General features: G+C 37.6%; 1 protein-coding gene across 20 annotated transcripts in view; it reads left to right on the plus strand.

The window, feature by feature from the left end:
* Positions 1 to 16,893, plus strand: part of TENM2 (teneurin transmembrane protein 2) — a 618,690-nt gene that overhangs the window by 276,184 nt on the left and 325,613 nt on the right. The window contains exon 1 of one of the 20 annotated variants that reach the window (XM_086851666.1): positions 8,000 to 8,292. The exons of 18 other annotated variants lie outside the window; for them this stretch is intronic. In XM_086851666.1, coding sequence (XP_086707792.1) covers positions 8,247 to 8,292 — 46 coding nt within the window. In that variant the 5' untranslated portion in view covers positions 8,000 to 8,246. Of the gene's footprint in view, positions 1 to 7,999; positions 8,293 to 16,893 lie in introns of those variants that run through there. One more of the 20 variants, XM_086851667.1, reaches the window with a different exon arrangement.

Genomic DNA, 16,893 nt, shown 5'->3' on the forward strand with positions numbered 1-16,893 from the left:
CATAAAGAAATATTTCCATTCTGATGAACAGCAGATGTGTTGGAACTACTTAGGTGTTGGGTCAGACATTACTTATGATGTTCTGATGGGTTTTGCTAATTCTTAACACACTGAGAATCATTTTGAAAATGAAATTCACAGTACTATGTGCTTCTTCACACATTTTGTTTCTTTGTCATGAACATGTATTGGTTGATGACAATTAATAGTCTGTGAATTTGGCTGACAGCAAACCTGTTAGTTGAAACATAAACTAGGTGCAACAGTAGAGATAAGGACAACAGAATGCTGATATTATGCTTTATGATTTATGCTTTGTCTGGCTTCACTCATTTCCTTTATGCTAAAAACCCCCAAAACAGCAGCAGCATGGTATTGCTTTATATTATTATAGTTACTTTGAAACCTTAATCAGCAGAAAAATCTATAATGAATGAGGTTATATAAAATTTCATCAGGGATCCAAGTGTTTCTCCATTGAGTCCAACAGGCACACTTTAAATGGAGAAAAATGGAGAGGAAAAAAACAAACAGGAGGCTCAGGGAAAGAGGAAATGAAGGTTATTAGACAATTTGAACACTATAAGGTTGTCTGTCTGCTTTGTTGTTTGGGTTTGTTGTTGTTGTGTGTTTGGGATTGTTGTGGGTTTTTTTGTTTGGTTTGGATTTTTTTACAAAATTCTTGCCCTTAATGGTTGTGCTTTTGGTGTGCATTAAGATGAGAACTTTCTGGGAAGTGTATGTGGTGACTCTATCACGTTGTATAGCGTAGTTAATATCTATTCCTGGCAACTTCCAGAGGGTTTTTTTAGGTATTCAGTACCTGAAATTGTACCATTTTATCCCAGATTTCATAAGTAAGGATGAGGTAATTGTAAAAGAGCGTTGGCTGATAAGTAAAGTTTTGAATTGCGTTCGTGTTTGTCACAGGAGAGAGCACGTCAAAAATGACAATGCCTGTATTAAACTGGCTGGGTGAAAAATAGTAAAAGTAAAAATAGTTCTCTCTTCTTTTTGTGTTAATTACTTTTTCACTTTGTCGGAAACTGTTTGTGGGAAGGATTTTGCTTTAATGAGTCTGTCTTCATAAAGTTGAAGAACATTTCAAGTAACAGCCAGATAGTTCACTCATGCTCTTAGTCAGCTGTATGAAAGATGTGGCACAGTCTCAATTGAGTTTCCATGGAATCAAAGTCTGTATATTCTAAAGAAAAAAAACATCTAGGGGAAAAAAAGAAGAATGTTATTATTAAATTGGGATCATTCTTAAATACAGAATATTACTTATTATTGATAATTTTAAGAGACTGAATAGATCTAAAAAGCCATATCTTGCTATTTATATCTGGTCTGGTAGCATTTCAAAACTGTGAAACAGTTATCATAAAACCAGACCTAAAATGTGCATTTAAATATATTTTTTTTTACATTTTAATCATCTGTAATGTAATGTCATACTCACTTTTTATAGCATTTTTAATAGGCATATGTTTTTTTGAAATTTCTGTCACTTTTTAACAGTTTACTTAAAATACTATAAGTTAAAGTTCTTAAGAGTCAATCATGTCAAGCTCTTGCTGTTCTCAACATTCTAATCAGCACTTCACATTTACCAATTTTATCTTTTTTTTCCTTTTGCTTCAGGGTGCACTTTCTTAGTGTTATGACAGGGATAAAGGCAGGAGCAGTTGTTGTGGTTCTTATCACAGGTTCACCAAAACCAGTATCCTCTGTCTGATGAGAGCTGAGGAAATGCCAAATTAAGGGTGCTTTTTATGCCACGCCAACCCTTTTGGTGGAATTTTCCTCCATGTGCTGTACCAAAACAGATGGGGAGTAAACCAAACTTTCCTGAACCTTTTTCTTATCAACTCATTGGCTTGAGTCATAGTCTAGAGGCAGCAAGAAAGTGTTTAATAAAAGAAGCTCTTGACTCATGTGGTGAGTAGGACTGCTGTGGGTTTGGTACCCTGTTGTTATGGCATCCCTGCAGTGTTCCTGCTCATCACAGCTCTGGGATACCTGAGAAGGAGTGAAGTCTGCCAAGTTCTCAAGAGGTCTTTGAGCTGTAAACTCAGAGGGCTTGAAAATCTTGATTTATAAGTGGAATTTTGGGGGTTCTGTTATGGTATACAAGCATATCTTGTATATGCTTGTATCATACCTCTTGAGCATTACATGAAACAGCCCAAAGCAGTTAATAAATTGTCAGGTGTTATTAGTAAGGTGTAGACCTAATCCTGTAAGACCTCTGTGCTAAATGTAGTGGAAAAATGGGGTTCTGGTACAAAAATTGTGGATCAGAACACAAGTAAACAGGAGCAAGTTTTAAAAAAGTAACACCTTTGTTGCTGTTTTTCACTTCCTTTGTGGTGGTCTTTATTAGAGAGACAATTTTCTGCTTTTATCTTGTAACTTTACTCTGAAAATAGAAAGTTAATAATTTCCCTGCCTCCATGTTTTGGTCATCTCTTGCAGATTTTTGGCATCCTTGGCTCATGGCACAGATAAAACTTGGCTCCAACAGGGCAGCAGGTCTTTGGATCCTGACATAGAAGCAAATAATTTTAAAAGGTTTATAGATTTGGTTCTCTGCTTCCACATTATCAAGGAAATGTGCTTGTGTCAAGATCAGCTCACAAAAAAAGACGAGTTTTTTGATTACCCTGGTTATTAGTCAATGACAGCGGTGGCCTTTTAATTTGTTGACATCCTTCTGTTTTTTGCCATCTATATCATAGGTGTAGCAAAGCAGTGTCTATAGAGGCTGGAACTGAATTCACAGCAGAAATAATCTCAGAATAGAAGTCAGCCTGAATATAGGTCAAGTTAGTGCATAGGAAACCAACACATCTTCAAAGCTGTGGCTCAGAGAATGCCTAAGGGTATACTTAAGGCATGAATGTTGCATATTAATTCAGGGGACTGGGCAGTAAAACTAGGCTTTGTTCAGTTTCTAAGTGTGTTGCCCTGTACTCTGACATAAATTGTGCACAGTGAAGCTGTGAGCTCTGTTGTCTCAGCGTAGATTTGTATTTCATGTAGAGAACTTAAATTACCTAGTTGTGAAGAAAATGCTTCAGGAGCCTCGCAGCGCTCTCCTGGAAGCCAGCCTTTGTCTTTGCAAGCAGAACGTGCCTGCAGAGCGTGGAGGAGCTCTCAGCCCGTGGCAGGAAGAAATCAGGCACATCTGAACCTTGTAGGTAAATTATTCTTTCCATCCCTAATGTTAATTGAGGCACAGGAGGTTCACGTGAACTGGCTGCCGTTTAGGCGCGGATGAAAGTAATCGGTTTACTGCTGGTTTAAAAAATGTAAATCTTCTGTGGGAGATACTTCAGGAATTGTTTGAGGTACTGAGGAGACTTGAAAGGCCTTAGCATGTGACTGTAATTGGAGAAAAGATTCTAAATGGAAATGTATGAAGCAGACAACAAGTTGGTGCCACGGAAGTCTGACTCTTGAAATGTTTTAATGCGTATGTGGTTTTACAAATAAATATGAGGGTGGGGTGGATTTACATGTCCTTTAAAAATTTTGTACCCAAATAGTCAACAACATACTGATTATCTCCTATTATAGTACTTTAACAGAATTTATAGAAGTACTGATTTCCATTCATTCATGAAATGATTGGTTTCAAAACATTAACACTTATTTTCATGGAATAGAGAAAACTAGAAATTAACTATGTAAATAAAATAATAACTTAGGTATTAGTTATTATCACTTACTGAGTTGACAATGATAGGAATCAAAGATTATTTTCAGTAGCCATTAAGAAATCTGCATGAGTCATTATAAGCTGCTTTTTCTGGGGTTTTCTTTTTGTTTCCTTTTCAGAACACTTGGCTATCCCTTCCATCATGTAACACGGGCAGTTGTAGATCAATTTGTTCAACCATGCATGTAGTGAGTAAGGTTGTACTGTTTGGACCAAATGGAGGTCATAAACAGTTTTAATTTATAATGATGCTATCACATGTATTCAGTTATGCTCAAAAAGCAGTGTTTAAGTGGTTATATTATTCATACCAGCAATAGCATCACAGTTTTTCTTCACCCTGCCAGGATGTTGTAGCTTAGGCTTGTGTAAGGTCTTTATTTTGTGCCTCTCTTGTACCAGTAAAATTATGTCTGATCCTGATGCTTCTTTTACCACACCAATTTCATTTCTCATTGTAAATTGGGTGCTGGGAAGTTAAGAATAGGCAATATAAGACAAAAGGGATTTTCATGTATGCTCTGCCTCTCTTCTAGCCCTTGTGTTCCTCCTGTATTCCCTCTGAGCAGGGAACAGATCCATTCTAGGGAATGGAGCCTGGGAAGAGATGAAGGGCCACACTGTGCCCTTATAATTTTATAGTGCTTGTGGTGTTAGAGAACCAAAGGTATTATTGAAACAGGGTTTTGGGAGAAGAAGGTGGTATGTTTTATTAAACCCACAGATGTAACTGGAAAAAAAAAAAAAATAATAGATGCTCTCAGAGACAGTCTGTCTTCAGGTCTGAAACAGAAGAAACAAAACCAAACAGCTGGAAAAAATAATTTTGTGTTTGTGTCACCCAACTAGATAATTGACAAAGGAAGTCTTTGCTAGATGTAAAATTCAGAAGGATATGGCTGAGAGAAAGTGGTCATTGGCCCTTCTGAATAACCAGAGCTTTTCCTTCAACTCCAAAGGCAATGAGTGTTTCTGGCCAGTAACCACCTGTGATAGGTGTGAGTGCTTTCATTGTCATTTTCACTTTACCTCTGTCACTTGATGCTCCATGTCCTGGAAGACCCTGTGTTTTCCTGAGAGGCTTGGAGGGGATGGATGGGGCTGGATTCAGCATCACTGAAACAAGAGAGAGTGCTGAATGTTCTAAAACTGTTCTGTTGCTCCAGAAGTCTGAGGTCACTGAGGATGTGTTTGCATGTGGACTAAAACCCACAGGAGAACAATCCGGATTTCTAGCAGAGTAGACAAGTATGGTACCAAGAGGTTTTTTGTGATTAAACTTCAACTTGGCTTCTTCATGTAAGATTGAGGAGAAAGCTGTGGTTTAGTTATTTTCTCTGTAATGGAGAAAGTGCAAGAAAAGGGCTGGAAATCAGCTATTTCTATCTCTGCACAAAATGGCATTGCTAGTAGGTTTCTGTGTGTGGTTATTTTGTAATGTTCACTGGTGTGGTGCTGGTGTGCTCCTGGAGTACTGCTTGAGGAAGCTTAAGTGGAAGAACATTTAACAGCAGTAAAATACAGTTTTCTCATTCATGTTCATCAAAGCCTCGCCTGTCTTATGGAAGTGTGGCTGATTGTAGAGTGACTTCCATAGGAGAATGACTTGCCTTGCTCTCTGGAGCTGTAAGGAGTCAAGCAGTTCAGTGTCCAAACACTTTAGTTCCAACACAAGGTCAGTTCTTGTAGAAAACAATTTATTTTCTTCAATGTATAAGCTCATGTTTGTTTTTAGCCACACAGTCCTATGCCTTTCGTGAAAACAAACAAGATGCATGCATGTTTTCAAGTGTTTTGTTGACCTTGGATGCAAATGCTGCCATTTGATTCCATTGTGAATTTGAAGATAGGCCTGTGAGAATGAATAAATACTTCTGGAAGTATGTGTGTGTTTGCATTTCCTGAGAGTTGTCATGAATACAATCTAGTACATTGTAAGAGACGTGGAAACTTCTTATCAAGACTTGCACGAGAAAAGCAATTTACCAGTAAGGGTGAGAAAGATGAACGGGAAACAGGAAAGATCTCTCCCCTAATTGTTCCTGTTGCTCATTTTAAGTGTACACAGGCCTGTGCACTCACTGCATTGCCAGAGGAGCTTCTAACAGCACTTGGCACTTACTTTTGCTTGTTTTCTTTTCAAAAGGTAGTGAGGCAGTTCCTTTACAGTATTTACTAATACTCTGGGAAAAAAAATGCAATAACTAAACTCATGGATGTCTATTCCTCATCTCTGTTTTCTCTAATTCTCTATTTCTCATCTTTCTGTCCCCCTGAAATTTCCTGAAATTTGGTGTTAATTTCCATAAAACAGAAGGCTTAAAACTGTATAAGGAATCCACTGGGCTCCTTACAGCAGCAGAACCTGAAGGAAGGAATTCTTGATCCCTCACACAAACTGCTCCTGTGCCAGGTCAGCTGGTGGTGCATTGATACACATACAGAGAGATATAAAACCCAGTGCTCTCATTAATATTTTTGTCCTTATGGTAACTTCAAATTCACATGATGAAGGCTGCTTAAGAAGGTTAGTGAGAATCTGATTGTAATGGATCTGTATTTAAGTCAGTGGATTCCCAGTCCCCAGGAGACAAAAAATAAGAGGTGAAATGCTGAAGCAATCACAGATTTATCAATAGATTGGGGTTTGCAATCTTGCACTTGTTTGTGTTGCAACTTGTTTTGCTTTGCAAACAAAGGGTTGTTTTGCAAGTGTTGCTATACAGATATGAAAACTGGATTCCACCTGACCAGAGCTTACTGTGATGGTTTTTAGTGAGATTCTGGAGGCAAACATTCACAGAAAAATATCAGTTCTTACAAGTTTTATGGTATAGAAATGATGAAGAATTACCTGGGGTTGAAACTGACCCCAGATTCCCTGATAACCATTTGTGAACTCATTTTTATAACCTCCTTTCTGGAACTGGAAAACCCTTATAAAAGAGGATACCAAGTTATGTAAAGCTGTTGAAATATTCTTGTAGGCTACCTGAGTACCTTCAGACGATTCTGCACAGTCCAGGGCCAGATTCAGATTTCCAGCATCTCAAACTATTGACATTGTCTTTTCCCTAGTGCAGTTGAGGTGGAAGGATCCAATAGCACAAATAGGGTGCTGCTGCAAAGAAAATATATCTTTTTTAAGGTTTGTTCCTGTTGCATGTTGGCTCCATGTAAATCCAGGTGTGGTTGTGGGGTAGTGTCAGTTCTGCAGACCTTGTGTGCTTTGGGCCAGCTGACCAGTTTCCAGCTGGCAAAAAGCCCATTTGCCTTGACCATGTAAAAGCAGAAGGTATGAACAAAGCAAATCATGTTACCTGTTGTAGTTAGGAAAAAAAACCTCCAACCAACCATAGTCTCAAACAATCCACACACATGCCATCCCCATCTTACACAAAAATGAACCCTACTTCCATGAGGACTTCTTTTCTACATGGGTAGGAATTCAAGACTAGATTTGAAATTTTAAATTTGGGTTTTAGCTTGTAATTGCTTTTTAAAAACATTGGAAATACAAACGTATTTCTGATGCATTCCTTTAAAAATGTTAGTTCTGGGTCAAGTTTCTGCTTCTCCTACCACTTAGAGCAACTTCATCTAGAAATTCCAGGCTAAATAAAATAAAGTGTCTGTAATACCCTTTCTTAAAAACAGATTTATCAACGCTAATATGTTTTGTTGCTATGATAACTCAGTTATCAACATTAAACATTTGTTCAGTCATTTGTTTACCAGTGGCAGTTTGTTAGTAGTTATAAGTAGAATTCCATCTGCCAGTTAAACTATATTGTAAATTAATGCAGAAATCAGCAGCTCCTGTTTGTTGGGGGTGGGGGGAGGTGTCTCTCCTAATGAATATATGAACTTAATTGCAGATAAATGCATCTGCAGAAGATGGTTGGGGGGCATCTCAGGTATAGTGCACACAAGTGTGCCAGTCAGGCGCAAACAGGCACACACTGTGATTATCTCAGTTTTCAAACCTGGAAGAGACAAGAGTGTGTTGCTAAATGAGAGAGGCAGTATGTCATGCTCACTGAGATAAAAACAGAAGCTGCCAGACACTTTGGCTTTATTCTGCGAAAACTCTCCTCTTTTCCTCCGGCTTATTCTGCCTCCCATTCCCATTCTTCCTCCTTCCTTCGCTGCTGTCGCGATCTCTCTCTCATTGTTCTCTCCCTTTTCCCCGTCTTTGATGCACATACGTTGTCACATTTCATTGACTCTCCCCTCTTCTCTGTTCTTACACTCACGCCTAGTGGTGCTTCAGCCAGAGCTCGCAGCCTCTCTGCCGAGTTTTAGTCATGTGTGAAGCTCAGTTTGATCGAGCGCTCCTTTTCTGCCTTTTCACTCTCGCAAAAGATTAAAAGGTGGCGTCACATCGCTCCCCGGCTTTCTCCCGCAGGACGGACTTAAAAGGGACAACAAAAACTAATCACTTTCAATAAGCGTTTTCTTGCGAAAAAGGGACTTGGCTGTGCAATTCGAGGCCGGTGCTAAGGATTGGGAAGGCTGGAGGATGCTTCATACTGCTAACAAGGGAAGGAAGCCTTCAGCTGAGGCAGGTAAGAAGAGTCTGGATCCCAATGTTTGATGGAGTGCTTGGTCGGAGCGGTGGATTTTCAGCCTTCTCTAACTGAGGCAGGCAACTGCAGCAAGAGGCAGCAGTGGGGTTGGATCAGATTCCTTTTGTTTAAGATGTAAAGTCTGTGCTATAAATCGAATTAGAGATGGGGTTCTGAGGATGCTGGATTCACAATGAGTGCTTGTTTTCTTCCTCCGTTTTCTCTGTGTATCAAAATAAATCACAGAGCCAGCTTTTGTGAAAGCTGGACTTTGCTTAAGGTTAAATTCAGTGCTGAAATCTCAGTGTAAGGAAAGCTTTAGAGTCTTACAGCCCTCAGGGAGCTTGCATTCTGCAATTTGATTGCAACAGCTCAATTAAAAAAAAATATTTATTTACTATTTATTGTGTAAGGTAAAATCTAGCATTGAATTTAGGTCTAGGTGAATATGGCATGTTTGCCTGGCATTTTATCAGATGAATAGCTGTATCATTTTAGACATACTGTAAAACCTATTTCATGTTTATGTTTTGTAAATTGAGATTAAGTAGTACCCTGAATGAAATACGTGACTAAAACTCATAAAATGCATCTGTGTTTAGTAAAGCAATCACCAAATTAGAATAATGGATTTATGTCAGTTGTCAAATGGAGTTAACTCTGAAAGTGCTGTCCACAAGTGCACTTGGATTACAATAAAGGGCTTTCTGTTTAACAGTTATTGAGAGGAGCTAATTTATCAGGCAAAGCCTAGGAACTTAAAGTCGTGTGATAATATAAAATTCTATAGCCTAGAGGGTTTTTGATTTTGGGAAACGTGCCCTTTTATTCTCTATAAAAATACATTAAGGTTTTATAGGGATTCCAAAGGCAAAAATAATTTTAGTGAGTCTTTTTTGTTCACAACTGGAATATTTAACTATTGGGACGCCTGTTTCTGTCTGTCACTGGATTTAGTGCTTTTTTTTCTCTCCCTACATTTTACAGTTGCTCTCTGTATCAGCAAACTGACTCAAAATAGGAGGAAGGGATTCTGAGCATCCGTGATACTCTGAATTTTATTGTCACACTGAAGAGTGAACAAGCAGTCAAGGGTAGTCAGACCATTATTAGGGTTTTGGAAGAAAGCAAATAGTGTTGTAGTGATCAGAGTTATTTGTAAAGTGGAGCACTTGCTGGCTGGCTCTGAGCAGAGCTGGGAAAAGCTAACTTGGTAAGCTGCAAACACCGTCTGATAGGCAGCATTTCGTGGTGCAGACCTACAGATGAGCTCCCTGCAGAGTGAAATGAATCTGTTTCCTTGAGGACTTTGGTCTCAGTGTGAGTTTCCCCGAAAGGCTGGGTCCTGCTGCAGCCCCCCGAAGCTCTGGCGTTCCAGGCAGCGCCGTGTGCGCAGGGGATGCTCGGACAAGAAGGGCAGGGACCAGGCGCCCCAGCTGAGAGGGACCGAGCCCCAGGGAGGCTGAAGGGGCACTTCCAGCCCTTCCTGCAGTGCTAGTTAACTGTACACTTTCATCCTCATACAAAAGGACAGATTTTTAATTTTTTTTTATTATTATTTTTTTTTTTTTTTTTTTTCCTGAAGATTATAAGTCAGAACTTGTAAATGTTTCACTGTTTTGCTGTGGATATTTTTACTTTCTAACTATGGTTTTGCTGAACTTGTTTATTTTTTTGGGCATTGGAATTGCCACTCCAGCTCTTTTTCACCTTTCAAAACCTTTCTATATGTTCTTCCAAGTTCTTTTTATGCTTCAGCTCATGTTGGATCAAACCGAAATTAGGAGTAACTTCTCTGACAAAAATGGAAGTCCTGGATGTAATGTGGTACTTTAAATGATATTTTGTGATTTAAATGAAACATATCTGAGTATAAAAAGGTAGGAATTTAAATGGTAGATGAATTCTGGTAGGAATTAGTCATGAAGACTTTAGTCCTTATGAAATGGCAGAAAAGTGGAAGGTTGAAGCTGAGCCACCTTGATGTGCTTGAGCCCAGAATGCAGGATCTGAATTGCAGAGCATTTATCTCTGCTTTTGGCATTGCCTAACTCTGCCCTACTAGATGTTAAATGGGTGATTAATAGAAATAGCAGCATTTTACTGATGTTCCAGTAGATGATGCTGGAGAGCAAAGTTAAGATTACTTCATCTAGAGAAAGAAATGCAGGGAGATTACAAAAACCAAAGGAAAACTTCAAGGCTGTTGGTAGTTCCATATTATGAGATTAATAATTTTTACATCATTATTGTAGGTGCTATTCCATCTGAAAACCTGAAGAGCCACATGTGCTGGAATGAGGCACATGTAGATACAACCATGTATTTTTTTAAGGTTTTTACTTACCTCTTCAAATTTTATCACTGTTATTGACATTGTTTGAGCTGTGTTTACTTAGAGGAAGGGCTGAATGAATATCCCTAAAAGTTAGGGGTTTGTTTTTTTGTTTTTTTAAATAGAGACACAAAATACAGATTTTTAATTACAAATTAAGAAAATAAATGCATGGCACCTCAAAATTAGAGTTCTAGTACACTGAAGTTGCTTTCCTATGAGAACAGCAAGAGCTTACCAGATCAACACATAAAAGACAAAAAATTCCTCTTAATTTGTATTTTATGTGTACTTTTTTTTATCTATTAACAATTGTGAGTTACCATCTTTTTATGTGATTCAGTTCTGAGAGAAGCCCTATGATGAGTCTCAGATCAATAAATTGTAAGCACCTAATGGCAAATGTGTGAATAGAAAACTGTGATGTTCTATGCTAAAACTACTGTTTTAATTAATCTGATAAAATGATAAAGCAGTCCCAAAGGAGAGGAGGATTTTAGTATACAGGCACTAACTGATGCAATTTCAGGCAACCACTGACCTCTATCTGTGGGAATATTTATTTTTGGAGATGATCACCAACCGTAACTGATTTCAAATTCAAAACCCTAATGTGTGTTGTGTTTCTTTAATCCTAGCTTTTCACGTAAAGCAGGATAATAAACATGCAAAACTTAGGCTAGTCATGCTAAAAATGTGCTCTCCCTGTGTGCAACTGGTTTGTACCTTAAATATAAAAAGACAAACAAGAATTATTTGAAGACCTTTGAGAGAATTCAGTTTTTAGAATTAAAATTACTATGTTTGACTGAATTTTATAATATATAGGAGCTTGCCTTTATTTTGTTTGCTACTTAATGTGTAAGAAAAATTCAACTTCTGCTTATAATTGGAGAAAAACAATGGAGATAGGAAAATGTGTGCCAGATCTCTACAGTCATCTCTCATGTAATTAGCATTGTAGGCTATTGATTTATTGTGGCTCAGATTTAGTATTTTTATGGGTTTTTGCGTGTGCCAAAATGTCTTTAATCTGACAAGATTGAGGTTGGTTGAGGTTTTTTTTGTTGTTTTTGTTTATTTGGTTTGGGTTTTTTTTTTCCTCATATAGGTTTGCTACTGCTAGTAGAGATTTCCTTAATTAATCCTCCTTTAATTTATTTGTGCATGCACACAACTGTGTGTACATGCTAAGGTAATTCCTTAACCTCCAGAAAGCTGTCCAAGTACTTGATATGCAGAGGAAGTAAAATCAGCATTTCCTAAGCATATTTTAGGAAATGTAACTCTATATGTATTTATTGAATGGGCATGTGGATTTTGTTTTCAAACTTAGTAGTTCTGTTTTAGAGGCCATTAGCCGTGGCCACTGAATGTTGTGTCTCAGTTGGCCATGGCCAAAAGTTCATGAGCACTTTCACATTTTTAAAATTCCATGTCATTCAGAAAAATAGGCTTTGCTGTTTCCAGTGAGAACATCACCAGAATTATGTTCTCATACCTTCCTCTCTCTCAGACTTGTCAATTCAATGAAATGGTACATAATTTAGTTTAAAAGATTGTAATATGTCACCAGTTTCTAAAGAGAATTCCCTATTGAAAACATTGGCAAATTCACTTTAAAGGCTTATGACACAATATAGCCCTGAGGAATAAACTTTTATCTTTGTATTTCTCAGTTCTCAAAGTCATGAAGAGAAAAGCAAGCATACTTGTATACTGGAATTTTATTTAGGAGAACAGTCCTGAAGGCTCAGAATAGCTGCACAGGGTCAATAATTCTGGCCACAATTGAGTTCAGTGCCATATTTCTCAGTAGCAGCAAGAGTGTATTTCTAGGTTTGTCTCTGGATGCTTATTTATGTAGAAAAAATGACAAAAATCTGAATCTGTGTATTTTAATTGAAGCCCATTAGAAATTTAAAAATACTCAGTCTCACATTTTTGGAACTGAGGAGGAATCTAGGAGTCTGCAGTAAGTTATTGAAATATAAAGCTGGGATGTGTACATAGGAAAATGTACTGCAGATAATACTAATTTAATGATTTATTTGGGAGGCTTGCATCTATACCAGAGACTGTGATAGTACTGTTAAAATAGGTAAATAAAAATGTGAAAAAAGTAATTTTAAAAACTAGAAATAGGATTTGGCAATGAAGTTATCTTAAAAATCTTCTAAAGGAGGACATGGTTGTATATATTTTCCTCATTAATGATGCAGTAACTCAAAGCAAGGGATGTAAGTTCTTTTAGCTGTATTGTATAGAATATATTTAGCTAGCACAGTTCTTACTCTATGCATGCAATTTCTGAAGATACGGAGCTCAGTTGCTATCTATAGCTTATATTGACTTAATAAAATTCAACCTGTAGTTCATAGCTGATTCCAAATCAAATAAAATTTGTATTCTGTTATGAAATATGATTATAGCATGGTAAAACACTGCATTAGAGGGCCCCTGCCCTCAAAAATAAATTACTTTTAAAAAGCAGAAAAGCTTTTTAGAGAAATCTTTTTTGAAGCAGGACGTTGTTTTCAGATCATCTCCTAAACTTACCATTTTCTGTGAGGTTTCAGGAGTAAAATCATATGAAAGTTTCTCATATGTGGACCTTCTCCGTAAAACATTGGAAGTGTTAGAAAACCCAATATATGTTTTCCAGGAATTTTTTAATGGAACTGAATACTGAGTATTTTCAGCTGGAGAATGTGCCTTTGAAATGTCACCTGTTAATTTTGTATATATTTTGTTGTACTTGACCACACAGCACCACCAAGTAATGTCTCTTAAGGATGTCAGTTATTCTAACATTGTTAGGGAAGAACATAGTGCTTCTGTGCTCCTCATTTCTCTTTGTTAATGGATTAATGTCTATTTTGAATAGATTTTAGTTGACAAATTCAGCTCCTTCAATCCTTTCTGTTTGGTCTAAATGTCAACCCAACACAAGCTTTTGTGGAGGTTTTTTTTTTCTGCTGGCAGCAGAATGGAGACAAGGAATCTGCTGCAAGAACAAGGGCTGTACAGAGCTGGGAGAGACTGGTCTCCTCTCCCCACATACAATAATCTCTACTTTTCACTAACTCAGTCTGCCTGACCTGTAGCACTCCCTCCCCAGCAGATATGAATGCCAGATGAAAGCTGGTTTATCTCAGTATTTATATTGATGTTCGTAGTTGTAGCCTAATTCTGTACATAAGGGGATAAGGCGTGGTGTGTTTGTGTTGGAAGGACACAAAGAGAAGAGGGGGAAAAAATAGCAAAAGATTTCTGCAGGAAAGAAAACGTTTCTGAGAACAGTGTGGGCTTAAAGCCAAAACTGTAACATCAGATACTGAATGCAGATTCCTCTTAAAGTCAACTTATTGTAGTATTGCTGTGGTATGTGTGGATGGACATAAATAATGTATATGTGCTATACATATATACATGCAGTCTCTAGAGGTCAGTAGAATGTAAGGAATGGACAGATGTTCAGTTTTCTAATATGAGACTTTGAGATGCAGCATATCATTTGTTGCAACCTAGAAAAGATGAATATGTTTCTAATGAAATTTGGAACTGAAGTAATTAATCAGAGTTAACAAAGAGCTGAATGGAGGAGAATCGTGTCTGTCGTGTTGCGGAAATGAGTGTAAATTATTTGTTTTGGGCAAATTCCTGATAAATGCTCATTTGCGTTCTGAGAAACTTGACAGAGATCCAAACCATGATTATTGTATTATAGCTCATTATAGTGCATCTCCTTTTCTACCTTTTCTGAGAGGATCTTGTAGAATGACTGAAATAAAATTTAAAATGCTGTTTTGAGATAGCACGTGTCAAATGCAAAGCAAATCAGGGCTTCAGTGTGGGCAGTGTATTTTCTCTTCATGTTTACCCTGTTAGCCATGGCCAGCCTTAAGAGATTAATTGTTTCATCCTCATTCACCACCTTCTAAAATGAAATCTTCTGAGTTGACTGATCACTTGTGGTTGAAGGTTCTGTTTTCTTTTTAAAAACTGTTTTCACACAATCACATAATCATTTAGGCTGCAAGGGACCTCTAAGATTGTTCAGTCCAACCCATGACTGCTCCCCATGCTGTCAAGCAGCCCAGAGCACCGAGTGCCACACCCAGTTGTTTCCTGAACACCTCCAGGGATGAGGACTGCAGCACCTCCCTGGGCAGCCCCTTCCAAAGCCTGACCACCCTTTTTGTGAAGAAATTCTTCTTGATGTCCAACCTAAACCTCCCCTGTTGCAGCTTGAGACCGTTTCTCCTTGTCTCCTTGCCCAGGGAACGATGCCTGACTGCCACCTGGCTGTCCCCTCCTATCAGGGAATTGTGCAGAGCCAGAAGGTTCCCCTGAGCCTCCTTTTCTCCAGGATAAACACCCCCAGCTCCTTCACATGACTGACTTTCCAGAACCTTCTGCAACTCTATTTCCTTCTGTGGACATTCTCCAGCACTGCCTTATGTAGGCTTGAAGGAAATCCTGACTCCAGAATCAGGAGTCACAATCAGGCTGAGTCACAATGACATACATGTATTGTTGTATTTTAAACAATGTGGTTGGATTTAAGTGGAGTTAGACATTAAATTTATAGATATATATATATGAGTATGTGTGTGAAGATCCTTAGAAATTAATGGTTCATATGCTCTCCATTCCTGTCCCTAAAGAGGCTTTTTGGGTGGTGTTTGACATCTTTCTTCTGCTCATGTTGTAGTTCTGCTTTGCATTATAAAATATTGATAGGAAAATTCCTGTCATGGAATTAGTTAGATCGTCAATTCCCTTTTTACTTGCCTTCTGGTTATTTTTGTTAGTTTGCCTGGAAGCTATGCTTCAAAAATCTCTGTGATCTCCGTAGATATTCTGGAAGGCATCTTTCCAAGTAGTTTACAAAACTTGTTTTAATAGTGAGCTAAACAGAGTCAATTATTGCAGAAGTCGCTCTGGTTTCCTTTTCCCACTGTTCATTGGGTTTTGAGTTTGTTCTTTGAGTGTATTGAAGACTTTCTTTAAGCATTAGATGGGACAAAATGAAGTTGTGGAAGTTGTTCTCAAACTTCAGTGTATCTACTTTTGGAGAAACAAGAAAACTTCCAGCTCTGTTTGTATTAAATTTATGTTTTTAACATAACACTGTGGTGGTAATAAAATATGTACTTGGATTCATTATTAATACATCATGATAAATAGTGAATATGCATTGATGTTCATGAAGTCTAATAGCTCTCCACATAAACATCACATAAAACTTTGAAGATCAGACTGGTTCTGGTGTGTGAAGTTGCAATATCTGATTATATGAAAACATCACCTCTGTAGATGGTGGAGAACTGGTTCCTCAATTTGAAATGATGGCAGGACTTTGGGTTTAGTTGGTTTATGATGACATATTTTATTTTGCTTTCCTGTTGTTTTTGTGATTAGGCACAAAATAATTATATTATAACAGCAATGGTCCATATTTTTAGATGCAGTGACTCCTACCTGAGAGAACTGTATTAATGTTTGTGGGGAAAAAACTGAGCTTCAGAATTCTAATTTCTAAAAAAACATCTGTTTTCATTGGGATTTTTTTCCCCCCTTTAAGAAGTGTGAGCAAAAGAATGGTGAAAAGGTGGGGATTAGATCCAACAGCACTAATGATGGAGGTGTATTTTTGGTTTCAGGAAATGTAAGGAGTGGACTGATCTTTGTATCCCCAGTCAGTTACATAAGGGAATGGGGACTGACTGGATACAGCAAAAATAGAGATAAGATGATTCTTCTTTAAAAGGACATTTGCCTTTCAAAAATGTATAAACCAGTGTTTTTAAAGAATAATAAACAGCAGGCAGAGTTAGTTTGTATTGTACACCCTATGTTTCAAGGCATGCTATTAGAAAATGGTGGATTCTTTTGAGTCTACAGCCTAGTAGGCAATCCAGTTGTAGGTAATCATAATATTAAAGAATCATCTATGTAATTATCTGTGATTGTGGAGAACTTGATTTCATTATTCAGTTGGTCCCATAGTTCTTTGTTGAGTGTTTTATTTCTTTGTGAGAAGAGGTGTATGCTTAGGAAACAGAACAAAAGTTCTTGGCTTCTACAACAAACACCACAGAACTCTGAATTATGTGCAAACTTGAGTAACCATGAGATCTGGATATAGAGAAATGTGAAATGACAGTAATAACCACTATCACTGTAAAATTACAAATTATTTCAATTTAAGTGATTTCATTTTTCTACACACATTTTTAAAGTCTGTCACCATAAGCTGT

The sequence above is a fragment of the Cyanistes caeruleus genome, chromosome 15 (genome assembly GCF_971803275.1).
Source record: "Cyanistes caeruleus chromosome 15, bCyaCae1.hap1.1, whole genome shotgun sequence".
NCBI lineage: Eukaryota > Metazoa > Chordata > Aves > Passeriformes > Paridae > Cyanistes > Cyanistes caeruleus.